Here is a 26,382-nt window from a genome sequence, read left to right as displayed (position 1 = left end):
CACCCAGGTGCCCCGCTACTGTCTATTTTTTAACCTATATATTTCACTGTAAGAGTTTCTAATAAAAACTGAATATGTGCAGAATCTCGACCCTCTTCCTACTACACAGAACTTAGATATATTTTATTCAACACTGAAAAATCATCTCCTCCTCAACTTATTATCATCAAGAGTTTCCCTTTCTAACTTTTCTCTTTTTAACACGTTGTCATTTTATTTTTTATAGACAATGGCTCACCAATTTACTGACATACTGTACACATTTTTTTGTTCACCATTATGTCATATATATTATGTCTTCCTTCTGTGTCCTTTAATAGATCTTTAAGCATGGATCTCTGAGACATGAACTTTCTTAATCTTTTTACACATGTAAATGTCTTTATCCTGACCTCCCTCTTGAATGTTAGTTTTAACTGCATATAACTTAGTTATTTCTCCTCAGCTTTTGAAAAATACTATAACCTCCATTATCTTCTGGCCTCTATTGTTAAAGAGGTATATTTGCTGCTCCTTTGTGAACAATCTATTTTGTCTAGTAGCCTGAAAACAAAAATTTTTTAAAAGATTGTATTTATTTGGGCACCTGGGTGGCTCAGTTGGTTAAGCGACTGCCTTTGGCTTGGGTCATGACCCCAGAGTTCCCGGATCGAGTCCCACATTGGCTCCCAGCTCTACAGGCAATCTGCTTCTCCCTCTGACCTTCTCCCCTCTCTGCTCTCTCTCACTGTCTCTCTCTCAAATAAATAAAAACAAATCTTAAAAAAAAAAAAGATGTATTTATTTATTTGAGAGTGACAGAGATAGCGACAGAGATAGTAAGAGAGAGCACAAGTGGAGGAGAGGGAGTAGTAGGCTCCCTGCTGAGCAGGGAGACCAATGCAGGGCTCAATCCCAGGGCCCTGGGATCATGACCTGTGCTAAAGGCTGATGCTTAACCGAATGAGCACCCAGGAGCCCCAAATTTTTGTTTTTGACATTATAGTTTTCTTAGGAAGTATCTAGATATAGACTTATTATTTATCCTGGTTATCTGTCTTTAATTTGGGAATTCTGTTTAAATACTGTTTTTCGTCGTTCACTCCAATTTCTTTTAGCTCAGCTGTATCTTTTATTTTTCATTTTCTTTGATTTTATATTTATTTTTTAATATTCATTTGAGTATAGGTGACCACAATGTTACATAAGTTTCATGTGTACAACACAGTAATTAGACAAGTTTATACATTATACTATGTTCATCACAAGTGTAGCTGCCTTCTGTCCCAATACATTGGCATTATAATATTATTGACTATATTCCTTAAGCTGTGCCTTTTATTCCCATGACTTATTCATTACATACTGGAAGTCTATATGTCCCACTTCCCTTAACCCATTTTGTCCAACTCCCCATACCCCTCCTCCCTGGCAACCATCAGTTTGTTCTCTGTATTTATAGGCCTAATTCTGTTTTCTGCTTGTTCATTCATTTAGTTTAGTTTTTTTTAGATTTCACTTATGCATGAAATCACGCGGTACTTGTCCTTCTCAGTCTGACTTATTTCACTTAGTATAACATTCTCTAGGTCCATTCATGCTTTCTCAAATGGCAAAAGCTCATCTATTTTCACGGTCGTGTAATATTCTACTGTGTGTGTGGGTGTCTGTGTGTGTGTGTAGTGTGTGTACTCTTTACATCTTCCTGAGACATTTGTTTATTGATGGACCCTTAGTTTGCTTCCATATCTTGACTATCGTAAATAATGCTGAAATAAACAGGGGTACATATATCTTTCCAAACTAGTGTTTCTGTTTTCTTTCGGTAAGTATCCAATAGTGGAATTACTGGATATGATATTTCTATTTCTAATTTTTTGTGGAAACTCCATACTGTTTTCCACAGTGGCTGAACCAATTTACATTCCCACCAACAGTGTATGAGGGTTCCTTTTTCTCCACATCCTTGAAAACACTGTTATTCCTTATGTTTTTTAATTGACAGGCCTAAGATGAGATCTCATTGTGGTTTTTGATTTACATTTCCATGATACTCAGTGATGTTAATTAGGTATGTCTTTTAGACATATTCATCAGTGATTTGTACTGAACCAAAGGGAATGTGGCAAAGTGAGGAATTACTGTACACAGTAAGTCATTAAGTCCCTACCATCAATTTTGCCCAATTCTCTAAGAATTGCAATCTATTCTTGAGAACCAAGGTTACAGCATGCTGACTAGCATTTTTTTAATGATCTCTTCCACTAAGCCCCTCAAATTCTACCACAGAAAACACAGAAGCAAAAAATAATACCGAGGGACGCCTGGGTGGCTCAGTTGGTTGAGCAGCTGCCTTCGGCTCAGGTCATGATCCCAGCGTCCTGGGATGGAGTCCCACATCGGGCTCCTTGCTCGGCAGGGAGCCTGCTTCTCCCTCTGCCTCTGCCTGCCACTCTGTCTACTTGTGCTCACTCTCGCTCCTCTCTCTCTCTGACAAATAAATAAAAAAAAAAAAAAAAAAAAAAAAAAAATAATACCGAAATGGCTAATATACTTTTCAAAGCCTAAACTAGAATATAATCGCTGAGATCTTTATTCATCCCCTACACCACTCCTATCCCAAACTTCTAACATATAAGCAATATACACAGCACATACATGTTTTATAAAATAAAATTCTACCCACTGAATCTTATTTTCCCACTGACTTCCAGTGTAAATTGAGTGATTCCATTTATCCTACTGACTTTTAAACTCTGCTATGCAGTCTCCATAAGACATAACTATTGATTATCTGTACCACAGGAGAAACAAGAAAAAATTTATATCATCAATGAGTAGACAAATTAAAGCTTGTATAAGTGGTTGTTATCATGTAACACCTGAATGCACCTCCATGACTATATCAAAGACTATCCATTTAAAGCATGCTCAAAACTCTTTTTTAATGCCAGAAACAAAGCCCCAGGACATTTTTATTTCTACTGCATAACTTCCAAAAATTAGATCTATAGTTTATCAACAATCAGACTCAGCTGTGCTTGCTTTCTCTCAGACAATGTTAATAGTATTTCTCTTTGGATCTAATAGATAATTTTAAAAAGAGATTAAATTATGATTTCAACTTTTATACTAAATAGAAAAAGCTTGTTTTATTTTGAACTCAGATTACCTAATTTGTCAAATCAGATGCAAAAGGCTCAAAGCTTATCATTGCAATTAAGCCTACCTTGATCAAATTCATCCCTCTGGTCCCAGTTACCCCTCCATTTCAGTATGTAATCTTGAGCTCTTTCCTCTTCACATTGGTTTTCTAAGTCATAATTTTTTTAAGATTTCACTTATTTATTTTAGAGAGAGAGAGCATGCTCAGGAATGGGGGGGAGAAGCAGGAAAAGAGAAACAAGCAGAATCCATGCTGAATGCAAAACCTGATGTAGGGCTCGAGCCCATGATCCTGACATCATGACCTGAGATGAAATCAAGAGTCAGACACTTAACTGACTGAGGCACCCAGGTGTCCCATAAATTTTTTAAACTTGTAAATAAATTTTTTTTCTAAATACATTTTTAAAGAAGTAATTTACATATAACAAACTGCACCCATTTTAAGTTTTGACAAACACATATACCTGTGTAAATACCACAGCAATTAAGACACTGTCGCTGTGCTCTTTGGCAAGTCATAGAGTAGATCCACCCTGGCCCCTAGCAATCACTGATCTTACTATATCCTTCATTGGTTTTGCCTGTTCTACAATTTCAAATACATGCAGTTACATAGTATGTACTCTTCCTATCTGACTTCCTCCACTGAGCATATTTTGGAGATTCATTTATGCTATTGCACATATCAGCAGTTCATTTCTCTTTACTGTAGAGTAGTATTTTATTGCCTAAACATAGTATAATTTATCTGGTCACCAGAAGATGGACATTTGGGTTGTTTCCATTTTTCTGGCTACCATGAATAAGAATGCTACAAACATACATGTCAACTCTTTTAGTGAAAATATGTTTTTATTTCTCTTATTCTACTACCTTATAAAAGAGTTTATAGAACTACATTCAAACAAGACATATGGCAGTCTTAAAAAATATAAATTATGTCACATAAATGAAAGGTCTGCCATTTATTCATTCTCAGGTAATTTATTCATTCTCAGGTAATTTACACCCAATGTGGGGCTCAAAATTATAGTCCCAAGCTCGAGTCACATCCTCTCCTGACTTGAGCAGCCAGGCACCCCTGAGGTAATCTTCTCTTAAAAGGGGGCACCTGGGTGGCTCAGTGGGTTAAGCCTCTCTCTTTGGCTTGGGTCATGGTCTCAGGGTCCGGGATCGAGCCCTGCATTGGGCTCTCTGCTCAGCAGGGAGCCTGCTTCCCCCCCGTCTCTGCCTGCCTCTCTGCCTACTTGTGATCTCTCTCTCTGTCAAATAAATAAATAAAATCATTTTAAAAAAAATAAGCAAAGATGACTATATGAATAACTCCCACTTCTGTATCTTGTATACAATTACCAAATAAAATTCATTCAAAGTTCTTCCCTCAATGATATACTTTGTACCTGCTACCCACTAGAGGTTTGGAGATATAATTAAGGAAACCTAAGACAATGTATCTGTTGTAAGATACAAAGGCATAAACAGAGTAGGAAATGTGAGTCATTTTCAGAAAGGCCAATGTTTTAAATATACTAATTTAAAGAAATAATCCTTGCTCACAGGCTGAGTAAGCACAGAGTGTGGCCGCAGACCAGGGAGACAGGAGTGACTGACTGCTTTTCTCTGAGAGCACAATGAGGAGAGGGACCCCCTCCTCCCAGCCTCCTCCTGGCCAGAGACTGGGAGGACACCATTTTCATTTTCATCCTCTAAAACTGCACAGAAAGCCTTCAGAGAACCAAAGCTACCGAGAGCAAACCGGAGCAGATTACTTAGCCTGACCCCTAGCAAAGATGGTGCAATTCTGCCTGATGCAAAGACATTTGAAAATCACTGCAACAGGCCCCTCCCCCAGAAGCTCAGCAAGAACATTTTGCCAAGACCAAGTTTACTGATCAATGAGAACTGTAAAACTTCAATGCCAGGGGAATATAGCACATAGAATTCATGGCTTTTCCTTATGATTCTTTAGTCTTTCAAAGTTAGTATTTTTAATTTTCATCATTTTTTTCTGTTCTTTTTAATTTTTCTTCTTTCCTTTTACTTTCTTTTTTTTTTTTTTTTTTTTTTTTTTTTTTTGGTAAGATTCTAATTATTGGGGCACCTGGGTGGCTCAGTAGTTAAGCATCTACCTTTGGCTCAGGTCATGATCCTGGGGTCCTGGGATTAAGACGCACATCAGCTCCCTGCTCAGTGGGAAGCCTGCTTCTCCCTCTCTCACCCTCCTGCTTGTGTTCCCTCTCCCGCTGTGTCTCTGTCAAAAAAGAAAAAAAATTCTATTTATTTAACAGAGACAGCGAGAGAGGGAACACAAACAGGGGGAGTGGGAGAGGGAGAAGCAGACTCCCCACTGAGCAGGGAGCCTGATGTGGGGTTCCATCCCGGGACCCCGAGATCATGACCTGAGCCAAAAGCAGACGCTTAACGATGAAGTCACCCAGGCGCCCCTTTCTTCCCTTTTTCAACCAACTTATCAATACCTTTTTAAAAAGTCATTTATAATATTCACTTTTAGAGTTATATTCTATCCCTTCACCATATTTAACCTTATTTTTTGTACATATATAAGCTTTCTTTCTTCAAAATTTTGGGATACAGATTCTTCCAACAGACCAAAATATACCCTACATCTATTGCATGGCTTTTTCTATTCACCCACTTGATCATATTCTCTCTCTCCTTTTTTTTGAAAAATTAAACTTTTCTTCTTTCTTTTTTCAGCCAACTTATCAATTCCTTTTTATTTTTTTAAAGATTTTATTTATTTATTTGATAGACAGAGATCACAAGTAGGCAGAGAGGCAGGCAGAGAGAGAGGGAGGAAGCAGGCTCCCTGGTGAGCAGAGAGCCTGATGCAGGGCTCGATCCCAGGACCCTGGGATCATGACCTGAGCCGAAGGCAGAGGCTTAACCCACTGAGCCACCCAGGCACCGCTTATCAATTCCTTTTTAAAAGGCTTAAAAAAAAAAAAAAAGTCTTTTTAAATCTTCATTTTTACAGTCATATTCTATCCCTTCATTGTATTTACCCTTATTTTTGTATATATACAAATTTTTCTTTCTTTAAAATGTTGGCTGTCAGTTTCTTCTAACAGACCAAAATACACCCAAAATCTAGTGTATGGCTTTGTTCTGTTCACCAGCCTGATCATATTCTTCTTTTCTTTATTTCTTTTTTTTCTTTTCCCCCCAGTTGTGGGTCTCTTCTGATTTGTTTGGTGAATATTTATCTAGGGTTGTTGTTATCCTTTTAGCATTTTGTTCTCTCATTCATCTGTTCTTCTCTGGACAAAATGACAAGTTGTAAAAACTCACCTCAGAAAAAAAGGACAAGGATTGTACCAGCTGCCAGGGAGCTAAACAACATGAACATGATAAGTAAGATGTCAGACCTAGAGTTCAGAATAACGATTATAAAGATACTAGCTGGGCTTGGAAAAAGCATATAAGATACTAGAGAATTCCTTTCTGGAGAAGTAAAAATCTAACCAACTGGAAATCAAAAAAGGCTATTAATAAGGTACAATAAAAAATGGAGGCTCTAAGTGCTAGGATAAATGAGGCAGAAGAGAGAATTAGTGATATAGAAGACCAAATGATGAAGAATAAAGAAGCTGAGAAAAAGAGAGATAAATAACTATTGGATCACGAGGGGAAAATTTGAGAGATGAGTGATACCATAAAGTGAAACAATATTAGAATAAATGGGATCCCAGAAGAAGAAGAAAGACAGAGGGGACAGAAGATATACCGCAGCAAATTATAGCAGGGAACTTCCCTAATTTGGGGAAGGAAACAAGGATCAAAATCCAGGAGGCACAGAAAACCCCCCTCAAAATCAATAAAAATAGATCAACACCCTGACATCTAATAGTAAAACTTACAAATCTCAGAGACAAAGAGAAAATCCTGAAAGCAGCTTGGGACAAGAGGTCTGTAACCTACAATGGCAAAAACATTAGACAGGCAGCAGACCTATCCAGAGAGACCTGGCAGGCCAGAAAGGACTGGCATGATATATTCAGGGTACTAAACGAGAAAAATATGTAGCCAAGAGTACTATATCCAGCAAGGCTGTCACTGAAAATAGGAGAGAAAAAAGCTTTCAGGACAAATAGAAACTAAAAGAATTTGTGATCACCATACCAGCCTTACAAGAAATATTGAAAGGGGTGCTATATGCGAAGAGAGAGCCTAAAAGTAACATAGACCAGAAGGCAACACAGACAATATACGTTAACAGTCACCTTACAGGCAATACAATGGCACTAAATTCATTTCTTGCTATAGTTACCCTGAATGTAAATGGGTGAAATGCCCTAATCAAAAAACACAGTGTATCAGACTGGATAAAAAAAACAAGACCCATTGATATGCTGTCTCCAAGAAATTCATTTTAGATCCAAAGACACCGCCAGATTTAAAGTGAAAGGGTGGAAAACAATTTACCATGTTAATGGACATCAAAAGAAAGCTGGGGTGGCAATTATTGTATCAGACAAATTAGATTTTAAACCTAAAACTATAATAAGAGAAGAGGAAGGACACAATATCATACTTAAAGAGTTCGTCCAACAAGATCTAACAATTTTAAATATTAATGCCCCTAACATGGGAGCAGCCAAGTAATAACAAAATCAAAGAAACACATCAACAATAATATAACAGGGGACTTTAACACCCCCCTCACTGAAGTGGACAGATCATCCAAGCAAAAGTTCAACAAGGAAATAAAGGCTTTCAATGACACACTGGACCAAATGGACATCACAATATATTCAGAACATTCCCTCCCAAAGCAATAGAACTCACATTCTTCTCCAGCGCACATGGAACATTCTCCAGAATAGATCACATACTGGGTCACAAATCAGGTCTCAACCAATACCAAAAGATTGGGATCATTCCCTGCATATTTTCAGACCACGAATGCTTTGAAACTGGAACTCAATCACAAGAGGAAAGTTGGGAAGAACTCAAATACGTGGAGGCTAAAGAGCATTCTACTAAAGAATGAATGGGTCAACCAGGAAATTAAAGAAGAATTTCAAAAAATTCATGGAAACAAAAAGAAATGAAAATGAAAACACAACTATTCAAAATCTTTGGGATACAGTAAAGGTGGGCCTAAGAGGAAAGTATATAGCAATACAGGTCTTTCTCAAGAAACAAGAAAGGTCTCAAGTACACAATTTAACCCTACACATAAAGGACCTGGAGAAAGAACAGCAAAGAAAGCCTAAACCCAGCAGCAGAAGAGAAATAATAAGGACCAGAGGAGAAATCAATGAAATAGAAACCAAAAAACAGTAGAACAGATCAACAAAACTAGGAGCTGGTTCTTTGAAAGAATTAATAAGATTGATAAACCCCTGGCCAGACTTATCAAAAAGAAAGAGAAAGTACCCAAATAAATATAATCATGAATGAAAGAGGAGAGATCACAGCCAAAACCAAAGAAATACAAACAATTATAAGAACATACTATGAGCAACTATATGCCAACACACTAGACAATCTGGAAAAAATAGATGCATTCCTAGAGATGTATAAACTACCAAAACTGAACCAGGAAGACATAGAAAACCTGAACAGACCCATAACCAGCAAGGAAACTGAAACAGTAATAAAAATCTCCCACCAAGAGCCCGGGGCCAGATGGCTTTCCAGGGAAATTCTATAAAACATTTAAAGAAGAATTAATAACTATTCTTCTGAAACTGTTCCAAAAAATAGAAATGGAAGGTAAACTTCCAAACTCATTTTATGAGGCCAGCATTACGTTGATCCCAAAACCAGACAAAGACCCCACCAAAAAGGAGAATTACAGATCCATATCCCTGATAAACATGGATGCAAAAATTCTCACCAAAATATTAGCCAATAGGATCCAACAGTACATTAAAAGGATTATTCAGCACGACCAAGTGGGATTTATTCCTGGGCTGCAAGCCTGGTTCAACATCCGCAAATCAATCAATGTGATACAACACATTAATAAAAGAAAGAATGAGACCTGTATGACACTCCCAATAGATGCTGAAAAGGCATTTGACAAAGTATAGCATACTTTCTTGATCAAAACTCTTCACACTGTAGGGATAGAGGGTACATACTTCAATATCAAAGCCATTTATGAAAAACCCACAGTGAATAACCTACTCAATGGGGAAAAACTGAGAGCTTTTCCCCTAAGGTCAGGAACACGGCAGGGATATCCACGATCACCCCCACTATTCAACACAGTACTGAAAGTCCTAGCCTCAGCAATCAGACAACAAAAAGAAATAAAAGGCATCCGAAATGACAAAGAAGTCAAACTCTCACTCTTTGCAGATGATATGATACCTTATGTGGAAAACTCAAAAGACGCCACTCCAAAACTGCTAGAACTCATACAAGAATTCAGTAAAGTGGCAGGTATAAAATCAATGCACAGAAATCATTTGCAGTGCTATAAACCAACAATAAGACAGAAGAAAGAGAAATTAAGGAGTCAATCACAACCAAAACCCTAAGATACCTGGGAATAAATCTAACTGAAGAGGCAGAGAATCTGTACTCAGAAAACTATAGAATACTCATGAAAGAAATTGAGGAAGACACAAGGAAATGGAAAAATGTTCTGTGCTCATGGATTGGAAGAACAAATATTGTTAAAACGTCTATGCTACCTAGAGCAATCTACACATTTACTGCAATCCCTATCAAAATACCACCAACTTTTTTCACAGAAATGGGACAAATAATCCTAAAATTTGTGTGGAACCAGAAAAGACCCCGGACAGCCAGAGGAATGTTGAAAAAGAAAACCAAAGTTGGTGGCATCACAATTCCAGACTTCAAGTTCTATTATAATGCTATAATCATCAAGACAGTATGGTACTGGCACAAAAACAGACACATAGATCAATGGAACAGAATAGAGAGCCCAGAAATGGACCCTTGTCTCTTGGTCAACTAATTTTCAACAAAGCAGGAACGAACGTCCAATGGAAAAAAGACATTCTTGTCAACAAATGGTGTTGGGAAAATTGCACAGCCAGATGCAGAAGAGTGAAACTGGGTCATTTCCTTACACCACACACAAAAATAGGCTCAAAATGGCTCATAGACCTAAACATGAGACAGGAATCCATCAAAATCCTAGAGGAGAACACAGGCAGCAACTTCTTCGACCTCAGCCACAGCTGATGATCTTCCTAGAAAGATCATCAAAGACAAGGGAAGCAAGGGCAAAAATGACCATTGGGACATCATCAAGATCAAAAGCTTTTGCATAGCAAAGGAAACCAAAGTCAACAAAACCAAAAGACAACCAACAGAATGGGAGAAGATATTCATGTATCAGATAAAAGGCTAGTATCCAAAATCTATATAGAACTTATCAAACTTAACACCCAAAGAACAAATAATCCAATCAAGAAATGGCCAGAAGACACGAACAGACATTTCTGCAAAGAAGACATCCAAATGGCCAATAGTCATATGAAAAAGGCATCATCACCATCAGGGAAATACAAATCAAAACCACAAGGAGGTACCACCTCACACCAGACAGAATGGCTAAAATTAACCAGTCAGGAAACGACAGAATCCAAAAAAGGGAAAGTCTCTGACTGGCTATAGGCTTATCATGATCAACAGAGACCAGAAGACATAGAGAGTCAACCTAGAATTCTGTAATAAACTAAGCTTTTATTGGGAAAAAAAGAAAGAAAGAAAAAAATCCAAATTCACCTTTTTAGCTTCACAGCTATAAGTACTAAAAAGGCAAGTGTATTTTTGAGAGCTAAAACCACAGGAGCCTGGTATCAATCTATGAAGCTGAGAGAACCTATGAGTGGGGATTCAACAACAAACTCTCATTTTTAGCTTCTGGTAAAGCAAAATGACTAAAAAACTGGGTGGCTTGACCTTATGGCTCTGATTCTCCAAACGTGGTAAGTTGGATCAACACATTAATCTGACATCACCTTATCATCTTAACAAAACAAATACACTTAAGAACTGATTTTGGTTTCATGAAGGGCCCAGGTCTCACTCAGCTGCAACAGATTTGCCAGGCCTGATTCTATCTGTAACTCAGAAAGGACAGACAAATCAGCAGATGTCCTCAAATAAGGGATGAGAAAAATAAAGAAAAAAAAATCTACGGAAATTCAGAGGAAGGGGAGATTATTTCCAGTTAGAGATACTGAGGAGCAATATCAAAAAAAGACAACTCAATGCCCTTGGATGGGCAGAACTGGGACATGTGATGATGTATAACATGGTACTACTTAATGACATGCTTAAAATCTTTGTCTCAAATGAAGTTGCAAAAGGCTGGGTATCTAAATGCAAGGCGGTATCTTGCATTAGATCCTATAAAAGAGAAAAGAGGATGGAGGAAGCCATAAAAGTTTTGAGTCTCAAGGAATCAAAGGAAAAAGTAGAGACTGAGGGAATAAAATCTTGGACTTTACTAATATTAGAACATTGCCCACTTATCCTTTCTACTTCTTAAACAACACAAACAATAATAATTTCATTTCTAGGAATCTAGTCAAGGAAACTCCCTAATAAAGCTTTTACTTTATGTAAAAAAGACACCTTAGAGTTTTTAATTAGAAAAAAAAATAGGAACAGTCTAAAGAGAAAGATAGTTAAGCAAAATTATTATCAGGACTTTCTCCATAGTCCTACCAAGTCTACCTAACAAACTTCTTTATTTTTAAGCCACACTTCCTTGCTGTTGCTTCTAGACAGACTTTGATTTGGTATCTCAATTATATACAACACATACTTCAATTACTATACACTACTGATAAAGTACTTTAATAATTTGTTTCTTGGTCCACATTATGAGAACGTTGAGAGCAGAACCTAAGTATGTTCACGTGAGAATCCTTAGCACACAGAATTAGTAAATACACTCTGCAGAAATGAAACATTACATTATATCAGAGCCACACCTGGACAGGAGTCTAGTCCCACAGAGAACAAATCCAAATTTTCTGAAGATCTGTATAATAAGCAGAAACTACAAATATCAGTTGGGGGAAATCAGAGGAGGAGACAAACCAGGAGAGACTGTGGGCTCTGAGAAACAAACTGAGGGTTTTGGAGGGCAGGGGGAGCCTGGTGATGGATATTAAGGAGGGCACGTATTGCATGGAGCACTGGGTGTGGCGCATAAACAATGAATTTTGGAACACACACAAAAAATAAAATTAAATTTAAAAAATTAAAAAAAATTTTTTTTAAAGAAGACATAAGGAACCACTACTAGCCCAGGGGGTAGCATATTTCCTATTAGAGGACAGAGGTAGCTATATTACCCTGATAATATCACTGAATAGAAGGTCTACTTTCACAGAAGAATTAGGCACAATATGACAGATCATGCTGACGCAAACATTGTCTACACTCTAAGAATCTAGGCTCTGAAGTGATATGGCCCCACGTCTGAGTCTTAGCTCTGCCTTAATTTCCACATCTATAAAATGAAGGTGAGAAGATTAAGATCTCCCTCATAAACTTGTGAAGATTAAAAGATGATGCACATCAAAGCTTGGCATTGTGCCTGGCACATGGCAAATATTCAAAGTTAATTTTTTTTAAAGATTATTTATTTTTTTATTTGACAGAGAGAGAAATCACAAGTAGGCAGAGAGGCAGGCAGATAGAAAGGGAGAAGCAGGCTCCCTGCTGAGCAGAAAGCCCGATGTGGGGCTCAATCCCAGGACCCTGGGATCATGACCCGAGCCGAAGGCAGAGGCTTAACCCACTGAGCCACCCAGGTGCCCCTCAAAGTTAATTTTTATTATTACCTCTCCAACTTCTTGCCTCACTTATTATCTGCTGATTCAGATGGGAAAGAAAGAAATATCCCCATGAAACCTGGGCAGCATCTGTAGAAACCGTGAAGTTGTAGAATAAAACATCACATCCTGGCAGCACAGGTCACTTTTTATCATTAGTGACTAGGAGTCCAGAGAAGAAAAGTAAGTATAAAAAATTCAGAGACCTGGGACGCCTGGGTGGCTCAGTCAGTTAAGCTGCTACCTTCAACTCGGGTCATGATCCCAAGGTCCTGGGATCGAGCCCCGCATTGGGCTCCTTGCTCTGTGGGGAGCCTGCTTCTCTCTCCGCCTCTGCCTGACACTCTGCCTGCTTATGTGCTCTCTCGCTCTCTCTCTCTGACAAATAAATAAATAAAATCTTTAAAAAAAAAAATTCAGAGACCCACTGGAGTAACTAATCCAAGTTACCACTGTGTTGAAGGTCCCATGCTTTGTGTCGGAGAAACACAGTAGCAGTGATAGTAATAATACTATTGTAATGATAGTGGCAGCAGTAATGTTTATAAATCACTTCCTATGTGCCAGGTACTATTTTTAAATGCATTTCATGTATTAACTCATTCAACCTATTAAGTCTTTGAAATAAGCATGGAGGCTGAAGAGTCCAACAACTCTGGAGTTAAATCTTGGTCCTGCCATTAATGAGCAAGTTACCTCACTTCTCTGAGCGTTAGTTTCCTCATATCTAACTGGGAGTGAGAATATCTAACCCACATGGATAATGTGAGGACTGTTAAAGATAACAAACATTAAGTACCCACCATGTGCCAGATAACCAGCTGATACCTTAGTAGCTGTGTCTTTATTATTGTCGTTAAATATTATCATTACATCTGAGGGCCCAAAACTTCATTCTGCAGGCACACAGAGTGAAGCTTCAAAAGGGGGAACATTTCTCTTCCTTCCTGAGTTCCTCTTTAGTCTGTTGTTTTTTTTTTAATGGTAAGCCTTCTATGATATTATTAAGCTTTTCTCAGAATTAACTATATATGAATACAAGTAAAATATTATACAGATAAGAAGACCTTTAGACTAGCTTTAAAAGTTGGGTTTTTTCTTCCCCCCTCTAGGAACAGTAGTGTTTTTTCTTCCCCCCTCTAGGAACAGTGAAAATACTATAGTTCCTTCAAGTAAATAGTGCTGAAAAGAATGAAAATGGCATATGGCTGGGGGAATCTTCCAAAGAAACTACTCTACACAGCCATCCCCTGTTCTTTTCTCTGCCTTTTAAGGTCACAGTAACAGGATAGAAAATCTGGGACTCACACCATCTGTCCAGACAGTTCCATCACTGCTCATTTCTCTTGTTAAATAATCAGAACACTTCACACTTCCCAAACACTGCTACCATAAAGAGCAGTTAAAGCAGAATGAAAGAAGCTCTTTCCATGCAGAAATGTAGTGGTTAGAAATGAACCATTCTTTTGAAGTTTGTGCGCTTCAGATCATGTCAGTGAAGAAAGAAATTCAAGCCTTAGAAGGAAAATTTAAGAATAACAGAATTATAATAATGGCTCTAGAAAGTATCTTCCTCAGAAAATAGGTGACATCCTCATACTTGTTCTTTAAGAATAGATTTGGCAGTTTAATATTGAGTTAATTACATAGGTATCTAATCTGTAAGTTTCTCATAAGACTAAGAAGAGAAATGATTTTCTTTATCCCTGTCCTACTAAAACAGTAGTAGTAATAGAAGCTAGTAATTACTTGGCACTCAGGATATCTTTAATTCTCTTCAAAATACTTTTTGTATATTAACTCACTTAATCCTTAAAGCCATTCCATGTAGCAATTTCTTTTATTATTCCCATTTTACACTTGAGAAGACTAAGGCACAGAGAGGTTAAATAACTTGCCCAAAGTAATACAGCTGGTAAGTATAAAGCCGGGATTCAAAGCAAGTAGATAGGCTCCATCCCTTTCATTTCTGTGCTACACTACAGTTTTGTTTTGTTTTTTTTTTTTTTAAGATTTTATTCATTTATTTGACAGACAGAAATCACAAGTACGCAGAGAGGCAGGCAGAGAGAGAAGAAGGGAAGCAGGCTCCCCACTGAGCAGAGAGCCCAACACGGGGCTCGATCCCAGGACCCTGGGATCATGACCTGAGCCGAAGGCAGAGGCTTTAACCCACTGAGTCACCCCGGTGCCCCTACACTACAATTTTTAAAGAAGTCTCTAAATTATATGCTAAATTCAGCTTGTGTGTGTGTGTGTGTGTGTGTGTTTAAAGGTTTAATTGTTTATTTTAGAGAAAGAGAGAGGGAGCTCAAGAGGAAGGGGCAGAGAGAGAGGGACAGAAAATCCCAAGCAGATTCCATGCTGAGCGCAGAACGTGATGCAGGGCTCCATCCATGATCCTGAGGTCATGACCTGAGCTGAAACCAAGAATTGGACATTCAACTATTTGAGCCACCCAGACACCCCCAAATTCACCTTCTTTATTATATCTGAATAAAACAGCTACAGCTGAATGTCATAAACACTTACCCCATTCACCTAGTCACAGTGAGAATGTCAATTATATATTCTTTAACTTACTAATTTCTGTCTTATATTCAGAGCTTACCCAGCATGAATGTGTTATTGTCATAAAGCAAAATAATTTTTTATATTAAATAAAAGTTTCAAGCATATGCTCTGGGGTCAGTGTCAATTTGGGGATATACTTTATGACTTTGAGAAAAAGGTTTGGATTATTCTCAAACCTCCAGAATTTAACATTACATGAAGACTCCTTGCCTTCAAATAAAGATTCAGCAATACCAAAAGGGTGTCGATGTACCCAGGAGAAACCAGTCTGAATGTAGCATTTCTCTTCCATGTCACAGAACACTCCCCACTCAGCTCAATGGCTCAAATTTATTCAATGATAGAAGCTCCAATCTCAGCTAGTTAGTGAGGCAAATTGAAGCTTCTGCTCACATAACTATCATAATAATGAGAATAATGACGATAATCACTTTAGTAATCATAATGATAACAATGATAACCATCATTTACTGATTAACTTAGTAAGTGCTAAGCATTATGCCAGGTGCCTCATATCATCAGGTATACTGGGGGGCAGTGGGGAGTAGTTAAAGGACAGGCAGCTGTCTGAGTCCTTCCATTATTTGCTGTGTGGTCTTGAACAAACTACTTACTTTCCAGCCCCTCACAGAATACCTGCCTCCTAAGATTGTTTTGACGATTAGATGTGTTAACACATGCAAAATGTTCTTAATAGTCAAACGCACAGTAGTGCTACCCAAACTTAACAGACTAGGAGCTTAATGTTCAGAGAAAAGCTAAAGGCCACAAACAGGTTAGGGTCCAGCTAAGGTCCCCAGCTCTGCCTGACTCCAAAGCCCATGCTCTTTGGGTTCTCATTCCCATTCATTCGCCTCTCCTCTCTTTCTCTCTCAGAATTAAGCATAGGTCAACCGCTTCATAAAGGAGAGCATTGTTACTGTAATGTCATTTTTGTCTTTTCTCATCAGAGTTTTACTGTAGCAGCATTAAAAAAAAATGTTAAAAACGTCAATCTAACATACTGTACTCCATCAATTCCAAGACATTTCCCCCACCCAAATTTCTCCATCTGTGAATCATGTGTCTTAGAATTATAATTGGCAGTATTTTTCCTTTCTGAGTAGCACATAAAATAATGGTGCATCTTACAATCCATATCATCTTACATTTGACAAAATATGGTAGCTGTTAAGCTCAACGAGTGTGCTTTAAGGATCAGCCCTCAGTCACTGCTGAAGGCACATTCCAGAACTTGCCGAGCATTCCTGGCCTCAGAGTTCAGTTCTGGTTCAGTTCACTTAAACTTCACTTGACTATCTCCTTCCTATGGACCCTTACCCATTTCCATCAAATTAACAAGCTCCCATAACTCTAACACCCAATCAGTGTTTCGGCTAAGGCTCTGGGCTTGGTTTTTGTGTTCCTTGCTTTGGTTTTCCCTTTCTGATGACTCAAGAACTTCTAATCACAATGACTCTTTGGACTGAAGTCCCAGGGGCACATCCTCCTCTTACACTGTCCTTGTAAGTAGTCCATACTTTCCAAACATAATTGGGCTTTATGGGTGAACTGAGAAAGTATTAGCTAAGAGTGAAGCTGTGACAGTCTTTCATTTGTTTTTCATTTTCAGTTACTTCCTTATTTCTACCTTCCTAAGTTACTTCTCTAGATCCTTTTATAAGTACTTATCTGGTTCATACTTAAATTTTTTTCCCGTTTTGGCCTGAGTGCCTCCATTCCACATATGGTCAGTCTCTTCATAGAAGAAAAAAATGTCGAGTTTTATATCATCTTTTCCTTGGAAAGATAGTTCCAAGCTGTCCTCTACCTAGGATGAAGATGAAAACCTTCACAGACTGAAACAAAGGAAATATATATTCTTAAAAAAAAATTTGTTTTATAGAGAGAGAATACTGATTCTAAGATAATGTGTTTTTTCAAGCTGGAACATCTCTGAAATTGGGATTTATCAGTAGCATGCCAACATTTGATTTCTTTCTTAAATGCATATAAAATAATGTTGCTTCTGACCATTAATGAAAACCCAGAGTAAATGACTTACAGTAGCTAAATTACCACTCTGCAGAACATTCTGTTCCTGAGCCCCTTTCTGAATAAAGAAGGAAAGAAACCAAGGAAAAATGACCCTTTTAATAATCAAGTAAAACTATTAGGAAATAAGTCTCTCATCTCAATCAATAATAAGTACTTAAATAAATGTGACATCATAGAAACCCACCGATATTCCACAAATTATATTATATGGAAAAAATAAAAGTTAAAGATACAAAGAATTCTGAGAGCATTTCCCTAAAGAAACTTAACCTACAAATAATTATGTTCTCATTAGATGTGGTATATCTGTCTTGTTGTAGCACTAATCACATAATTATTATGTAGTTTTTTTTCCCCCAATTAGACAGTGAACTCCTCAAGGATAAGTGCTGTAACATACTGATCTTTGTGTCCCAGGTGCAGAGTGCAGTGCCAGGGAGAAAGTGAGTATAAACATTTGCTGCGTGCCTAGAGTTCAACTGCTTTGACTCTGACCTCTGGAGAATATTTCATTAAATTTTTTTTATAAACTAGACTAATTACAATAAAGAATGTAATTTTTCAGTATTAAACATACTTCTACTTGCTTTCCAGGACAACACCTTCCTGGGAACAACCAAATTAAGAGTAAGACATTGTTTGAAAAAAAAAAAAAGAGTAAGATGTTTGCAAGGAATCATGGGCTTAGGGCATAAAAATCAAATTGTCTAAAAGGAGATTTCATTTAAGTCATGATGACCTATTCCTAGTTGAACTCTGAGAAAATTGCTATAACCCAGAACATGTGAAATAAATAAGAAATTCAAGTACTATTTGAAATGATTCTGTTTCTAACCCTTAGCCCCAAAGGACCATTTCATGTTGATGCCAGGATGCCTAAGTGAATATAAAATTAAGTGACTTATGAGAAACATTATAACTTCAGGTAGGGTAGGTGAGATTCTTAATAATTGTATTAATTTTACATTATATAGTCCATTAATTATATTATATTGTTATCTAAAATTATGGCAATAAATTCACCTTCAAGAGTTCAAGATCCTTTTCCCCTTCTCATTGTCAACAGTAAGCCAGATTTTCTAGTTTCCTTGAATAGTGCAGAAGTCATATAATAAGCTTCTGCTGAGCTTATCCCGGCCAATACTGAGTGATACACATGTAACATTCTTAACCATCTCTGAGCATTTAATATAAAATTTTCTTTTGAGACATGGTACTTATGAAGTAAAGCAGATTTTTATTACTGACCTTCCCAAATTTGTGTTTGAGTGGAAGTCCTACATCCTGAAATGCTGAAATAATATCAGATTTATAATCTTGTATAAAAATTCCTAGATCAACATCTTTACTATATGGAATAATGTTGCATTGCCGGTACCACCCTAAAAATAAAGAAGAAAAAAAAATTTTTTTTTTTAATTTAAGTTTGTAAAAAATTAGTCACTATTGTATGATCTTTGTAAGAGTGGATTTTATTTCTTAAGGTATTTCTTAAGATTAGACTTACAGTGCTTTACCAAAAATGTTTTTAAAAGATTAAATCCCAAACTAAAATCTGTGGTTATAAGAAGGCACCTGTTGAAGAGCCTTCCTTTTTTTCTTTCTATCTTTCCTTCATATTTACTGTGCTGAAGACTTAGCATCCTCAAAAATTTTATGATGTATTTTAATTTCTAAATAAACTATTAGTTTTAATAATGTTAACTGGGCCAGGCCGCCTCAGTCAGTTGGCCTGGGTAGGTCAGTCGGTTGGGCATTTCAGCTCAGGTCATGATCTCAGGGCTGTGGTATCAAGTGAGTCCTGCGTCAGGCTCTGCATTCCATGCAGAGCCTGCTTATCCTTCTCCCTCTGCTCCGCCCCTGCATTGTCTCTCTCTCTCAAATAAATAAATAAAATCTTAAAAAAAAAAATGTTAACTGGGCCATCCATTAAAAAAATTAAATTACTTTTGAGAAAGTTTGATCATAAACTTCTAATGATGAAGGCTGCCTTTAAGATATGCTAAAAAATATAATCTAATTCTTTTGCTTAACCAATATGCCTTTCCTGAGCAATAATTTATAAAACTTAACAGCTCTGAATAGCTTGTGCCTGATGTGTCATATAAAGATTTACTTATTTATTTTAGAGAGAGAGAGCGTCTAAGTGTGGAGGGAGGAAAGAAGAAGGGAGAGGGAGAGAAGAAACTCAAGCAGACTCCCCACTGAGCACAGAGCCCAACGAAGGGCTCTATCTCAGGATCCTGAGATCATATCCAAAACCAAGCATCGGTCACTTAACCGACTGCATTACCCAGGTGCTCCTGATGGGTCACACAAAAAAGAGCAGTACTATCCTCAATTTTCAGCACATTGTCAATATCAAAAGATATTTCTAGGTATATTTACAATGTACCTACTTCTCAATTAGGTGCTATAGTATTGTTTTAAAAAACCAAAATCTATACCTTAATACTACTAAGGGCTCTTGGGTCTCCCCTAATATCCTTCTAATTCTTTCATCCAAATTATTCAGAAAGTATGTAAATGTCTATAATTGTCTTTATAGGCATTGCTATTGGGCAACACTGTTTGGCATTCTAAACTTTAATTTCACTGTAACATATATCTTTAGAAGTCTAGGATGGCGTCTCATCCCTAGCTTGAGAAAAATCCACACTCCACATCCATCAAAGAATCATAAAGTATTAAAAATGGAAGGCTCCATGGAGTGCATGGAGCACTGGGTGTGGTGCAAAAACAATGAATACTGTTACGCGGAAAAGAAATAAAAAATTAAAAAATTGGAAGGCTCTTTAGGGCACCTTGGTGGCTCAGTTGGGTAAGCATCTAACTTTTGATATCAGCTCAAGTCTTAATCTCAGGGTCATGAATTCAAGCCCTGAATTGGGATCCATGCTGGGTGTGGAGCCTACTTTAAAAAAAAAAAATCATGACAAGTCATTAAGAAGTATTTCTGATGACATAGTTTATAAAACAATCTTGCTCCAAAAAGTTAAACCTTAAAGCATATATCACATGCATGTGTGAAATGTATTCTTTTTTTCTTGGCTTACTCTGACTATAAGCTCCATGACAGGAAGAACACATGAATATCCACAAAGCCTAATAAATAAGATAACCATATATCCCAGTTTACATCTGTCACACAAACATTATTAATGGCATTCTTTTTCACTCTCAAAAGACTCTTGAATTGGACAATAAATTATATGGCAACACTATAAAAACAGGAGCAGAATTAACTTTGTATTAATAGTTATAATCAAAAAAGAATACATTTACGACCAACTCCAGTTATAAAGAAGAGGGAATAAAAACAACAGAATTTAGATTCTAAAGAATTCTAAATTCCAAGAAATTCGATCTAACATATAGTGGAAAGAAATCCATAAATCTTTCTCTGATTCTAGTCGCATAAGGACTCTAGAAATGTCTACATTTTCCCATCTCAGGATGAGTGGAATGTGGTAAGGCAGTGATGTCCAACCAGTGAGAGAATCAGTGACCTGGAAAAGACTTGTGCAAAGACCTTAAGACACCCCTTCAGTCTTCCTCTCATTTGTGTGGCATGTAAGTAAAGAAATAGAACAGAGGTTTTGTTTTTGTTTTTGTTTTTTAACGGCAGAACAATCTTTGGGATAGAAATAATAAAATGCTAATCCAAGGATTGCCTCAAGATCAAATATAGTCTACACGTTCTGATATAAGTTCTATACATGACTTATAGTTTTTGGTAAATACAACATGGCCTTCCTAATCTCTTTTATGTTTCTGAAATTAATTTCCTTAAAGAAATCAATAAATTCCTGCTCCATGCACTACGTTTATTGTGTAAGTATGACACTTCAAATATCACTGATGTTTTGTCATCTCAAGCAGTCATCCCTAAAGCCAAAGAGGATGAAAAGACAAATGTAAAGCAACAAGAATTTTACCTAGACAAGTTCCACTGCTCAGCCAGAACCGTACTCCCAATTTCTTTAATGTTTTGGCTGCCAGTTGCAATAATTCTTTTGCATTCTTCCGAAAGGCCATAGCTTCCACAGTGTTATCATCAAGGTACTGCTACAGATATAACAAATAGTCAGTTATTACAGCCATTTCTAAATTGCTAGAAATATTTCCGTGTCATCTAAATTAAATCAGACATCTAATTAAATCTAAATTAACCCCATTGTATGCATATTTTTCTATTATAAAATATCAAGTTTCAGAGTTTCTTGTTAGTTGCCTATCTATGAGACTACAGGAGCAGATTCTAGAAAAGACAAGTTAAAGGGAAAGGAGTATAACCAGGATTCCCAAAGGAGGAGACTTACACTTTTATGAACTCCCTTCATATCACAATTTATCAGATAGGACAGTTAGAAGAAGACTAATTCTGAGAGCTGTAAGCATATCTGAACAAAATGCACTTAGTGCCATTTTCATGATTCACTGATCCAATTGGTCTTTAGAGACTACAGAGTATAAAAGAAAGAACCTGGGATTTTGATTCAGATTATCTGTGTTCAAGTCTAGCCCCACTTCGTTTTAGCTGTGATGCCGGGTGTATCACCTCAGAAGAACATAAGCTCCAAGAGGAAAGTGACTTCATTTTATCACTTTATCTCGAGTGCCCAGAGCAGCACCTGAACATCTGCTGAATGAGTGACAGAATGAAAGAACAAACTTCTCTTAGATACGATTTCCTCATCAGTCACTAAAGGACTGATGTGGAGAGTTAATGAGACAATGGATGACAGAAAAATGGCTCATAAATTTTGAAGTTCTATACAAATATTATCATTATTATTTACCTAGTCATGCTTTTCTAATTTTCTTCATTTTTAGGGTAGTCTACACTGAGGAAAGCACTAGAAATTTAGTGATGCTTCTCTATGACTCAAAATCTAAACTTTTTCATATGGCAGACAAGGGCATTTGTGTTCTGGTCCCTGACTACTAGTCCGGACTCATCGTCACCCTCCTCACACTTTATAAAACAGCAATAACTTCTACCTCCCCAAATATACCACAACTTTTCAAGCCTCTGTGCCTTTATACATGTTTCCTTTATCTAGAGTGCTCTTGACTAACAAAATCTTTCAGTTCTACCTTTCGAAAAACATTCCCTAATTTTCCTATGAGGATGTATTTATTCTCCCAGTGCTGCCCTTTTGTTCAACATTTAGAGAGCAAAGAATAATATTTGTCCTAGATATAGACAAAGATGAAGGAATCTGTCCAATGAGTTTATAACAGTTACCACTTATATACACTTCCACTATAATTCTTTTTTTAAATTCACATTGTTGGTTTTACTTATGTTTCCTCCACTAGGCTGTAAAGATGGTTCCTTGAGGGCATGTACTAAACCTCCCCAACACTCTATGTACAAATCTGGAATGGGGCCTAATACATAATATGTGAGTATCACATAGTGATAAATGGGTAAATGAATAAATGACTAAGCCCCTCCTGCATTAGCCCCTGTCTGTAATATCCTATAATACCCTGTCATTCTTTTACAATGTAGCAGGAGAAAATACAGTTGCTGGAGGGACTCTAAGGATCTTAAGAAAAGAGTATCTCTAGGAAGAAAGTGGGATCCCAGAAGATAAGTTGCCTTCTCTCTAGAACATACAAATCGTACAGGATGCCTTCAACATGAAAACATTCCCAAAGCCATAGCTTCTCTTGGAACACATGGTTGGAATGGGAGGCAAATGTTCTTATCCTGGGTGTGGTGGAAAACACTGAAGACAGGATTTAGTCAATGCTCAGCCAACAATGACTGTGTAGCACACTGAAACCTCTTTTTTTTTTTTTTTAATTTGTTAAAGGCAAATACTTGCCTTATTTCAAAGAGTAACTGAAAGGGTCAAATTAAGTAACAGATTAAGTAATTAAGTGATGAATTAAGTAATGAAAACTCTGTGCTTGATAAAAATGCTACTCTGAGGGGCGCCTGGGTGGCTCAGTGGGTTAAAGCCTCTGCCTTCAGCTCGGGTCATGATCTCAGGTCCTGGGATTGAGCCCCGCATCGGGCTCTCTGCTCGGCGGGGAGCCTGCTTCCCTTCCTCTCTCTCTCTCTGCCTGCCTCTCTGCCTACTTGTGATCTCTGTCAAATAAATTTTTTAAAAAAATCTTTAAAAAAAAAAATGTTACTCTGATAGTTATGTCCTACTGAGACTGTCCCTGCATGGACATACTCTCACCTCCAATATACCTTTTGTAGCATGACACTCCCAGAAATTCCATTTCTTAGAATTGACTGCACATATATTAAAGTGTATACACCTATAAACCTTTTGTATCTGTTAGGGATTTTTAAAATTGTAGTATGAATGTTTTTTTCTACTTAAAAATGTCTTATATCAATCTTGGGCTTATCATACCTCTAGAAAAGGACAAAATCCTAATTTAAACATCATGTCTATTTGATCTTTGCTATTCAGGTAACCTTTCCCCAGACTTTCCCCAAAATACAGACTGAAAAAAAACATGACAGAAGGTACCCACTTATTTTATAGATGAGGAAAGTAAGACTTAGAAAGTTTTCCAAAGTCTCAGAAAAAAAATTAGTAGAAGAAGGAGGATAATATAGCTCTGTTAATATCCCTAGGCCGGGTGTCCAGATAGTTCCATTTTCCCTCTGGTTTTTCACTGGAATTCAACAGACTGGACTGAAAGTCATTAACTATTTTTTGATGGTTACTGCTAAAACAAAACCAAGTTCAAGAAAATGTATGTTATCCTACTTCTAAACTTCTTGGTAGACTGAGAAAATAAAAGTAAATGAAGTAAGCCAAGAGAGCATTTCTTCTCCTCCCTTCCTGAACTGTTCAATACTAGAACTATTAGGTAAGGCAGAGCAAGCAAAGGCATATGGGTGGCCTGGTATGGGTATCAGAGCCTGAGCAAGTAGTGAGGAAATCCACATGGAGAGGATACCCCCTCCATGTCCAGTGTGGGGAGTCAGAGCCTGAGCAATTTGAGAAGTGTGTTCACAGATGGGGGCACCCCAGAGGGAGATTAGCAACATTCAAGCAGCATGAGGAGAGCAACCATATGGGAGAGGGGACAGAAGCAATAACAGGAGATTGAACAAATAAGCAAATATATTAATAAGAATAGGAGTCAAGTTTCTCATTGTTTGAGAAGGGAGTCATAAATAAGGAAACAAACCTTATGCTATTTAACTGAAACATGAAGTAGTTGGACTGGCTATATCACTGTGAATTCATGAATCTTGATAGATAGACGGATATAGAAATAAATACACACACACATATACACGCTGTCACCGAGAGGGCCTGTGTGCAACAAAACCCACGTAGCAATGAGCACACCTGGCATCCAAACCTTGGCTTCTAAAAAGAACCAGGACTTAGAGAAATGGCTGATTCCAGTGTTGTTGCAGGGAAATTACAAGATGGACCTAGAGCATCTTGCTCCAAAGAGCAAAAAAGTACTCAAAAAATAACGAAGACATGTTAAAAAGACACGGAAACCATCATGAAGAAGTTCCCACTGGCCAAAGACAGAACAATTTGAGGATCAAAATAAATAATGAAAATAAAGCGGGCACCTGGCTGGCTCAGTCAAAAGGGAATGTGACTCTTGATCTCCAGGCTGTGAGTTCAACCCCCACGCTGAGTGTAGAGATTACTAAAAAAAATATGAATTAATTTTTAAAAAAGAAAATAATGGACTATAACCTTTTGAATAAAATATTCTGAGTCTGAGTTCAGACTGATGTAAACAAATAAACTGAAAGATTGATAAGGATATGGACAATTGCTTTTTTTTTTTTTTAAGATTTTATTTGTTTATTTGACAGACAGCGATCACAAGTAGGCAGAGAGGCAGGCAGAGAGAGGAGGAAGCAGGCTCCCTACCGAGCAGAGAGCCCGATGTGGGACTCTATCCCAGGACTCCGGGATCATGACCTGAGCCAAAGGCAGAGGCTTTAGCCCACTGAGCCACCCAGGCGCCCCTATGGACAATTACTTTTTAAGAGACAGAGAACACATACAGTAGTAGGGGGGTGATGAGGGGTAGAGGGAGAATCTTAAGCAGGCTCCATGCCCAGTGCAGAGTCTGATGTGGGGCCCAGTCTCACGACCCTGAGATCATGACCTGAACTGAAATCAAGAGTCCGACACTTCACTAACTGGGCTACCCAGGAGCCTCAGGATATTGACAATATTTACCTGGTTTTAAAGTACCTTCGGGGCACTAGACGGCTCAGTCGGTTGAGCTTCTGACTGATTTCGGATCCTGTCATGATCTCATGGTTCACGAGATGGAGCTCCATGACAGGCTCCGTGCTCAACAGGGAGCCTGCTTGGGATTCTTTTTCTCTCCCTCTGCCCCTCCCCACCCCTCGTGCATGCGCTCTCTCTCTTCAATAAATAAACCTTTAAAAAAGATTCATACCAAATTTTTATAAGTTACAAAGGGAAAAACAGAAACTTCACAGGGGTGAAGCTAGAGATACCACTTTAATCAAGTGCTCAGTGTGAATATCAACAGTAACGGGACAAATCACAACCATGCAGAACCTGATAGGATGTAATGAGAGGAGCACAAAATCACTTCTGTATTATTCCTACTACAGGTATATTACCTGAGGAAAACCCAGACAAACCTCAAAGAAGGGACAATCTACAAAATAACTGGCCTGTAATCCTCAAAAGCATCCAAGTCATAAAAGTTTAAAAAAGGACTATGAAATCATTACGGACTGGAGGAAACTACAGAGAGAAAAATTAAATACAGGGGGGCCCCAGTGGCTCAGTCAGTTAAGTGACTGACTCTTGATTTCCCCTCA

The 26,382-nt window shown here is 37.6% G+C and overlaps 1 protein-coding gene across 2 annotated transcripts in view; it reads right to left on the bottom strand.

Moving 5' to 3' along the window:
* FKTN (fukutin) overlaps positions 1–26,382 on the bottom strand; it is a 67,968-nt gene that overhangs the window by 6,209 nt on the left and 35,377 nt on the right. The window contains exons 7-10 of one of the 2 annotated variants that reach the window (XM_080819333.1): positions 21,500–21,629; positions 18,810–18,943; positions 17,207–17,334; positions 14,960–15,370 (exon numbers count right to left, since the gene is read on the bottom strand). In XM_080819333.1, the coding sequence (XP_080675459.1) occupies positions 15,262–15,370; positions 17,207–17,334; positions 18,810–18,943; positions 21,500–21,629 (501 nt within the window). In that variant the 3' untranslated portion in view covers positions 14,960–15,261. Of the gene's footprint in view, positions 1–14,959; positions 15,371–17,206; positions 17,335–18,809; positions 18,944–21,499; positions 21,630–26,382 lie in introns of those variants that run through there. The other variant, XM_080819332.1, reaches the window with a different exon arrangement.

The sequence above is a fragment of the Martes martes genome (genome assembly GCF_963455335.1).
Source record: "Martes martes genome assembly, chromosome: 12".
Lineage (NCBI taxonomy): Eukaryota > Metazoa > Chordata > Mammalia > Carnivora > Mustelidae > Martes > Martes martes.
Note: the sequence above shows the minus strand (reverse complement) of the source record. Positions and strands in the feature narration are given on the sequence as shown.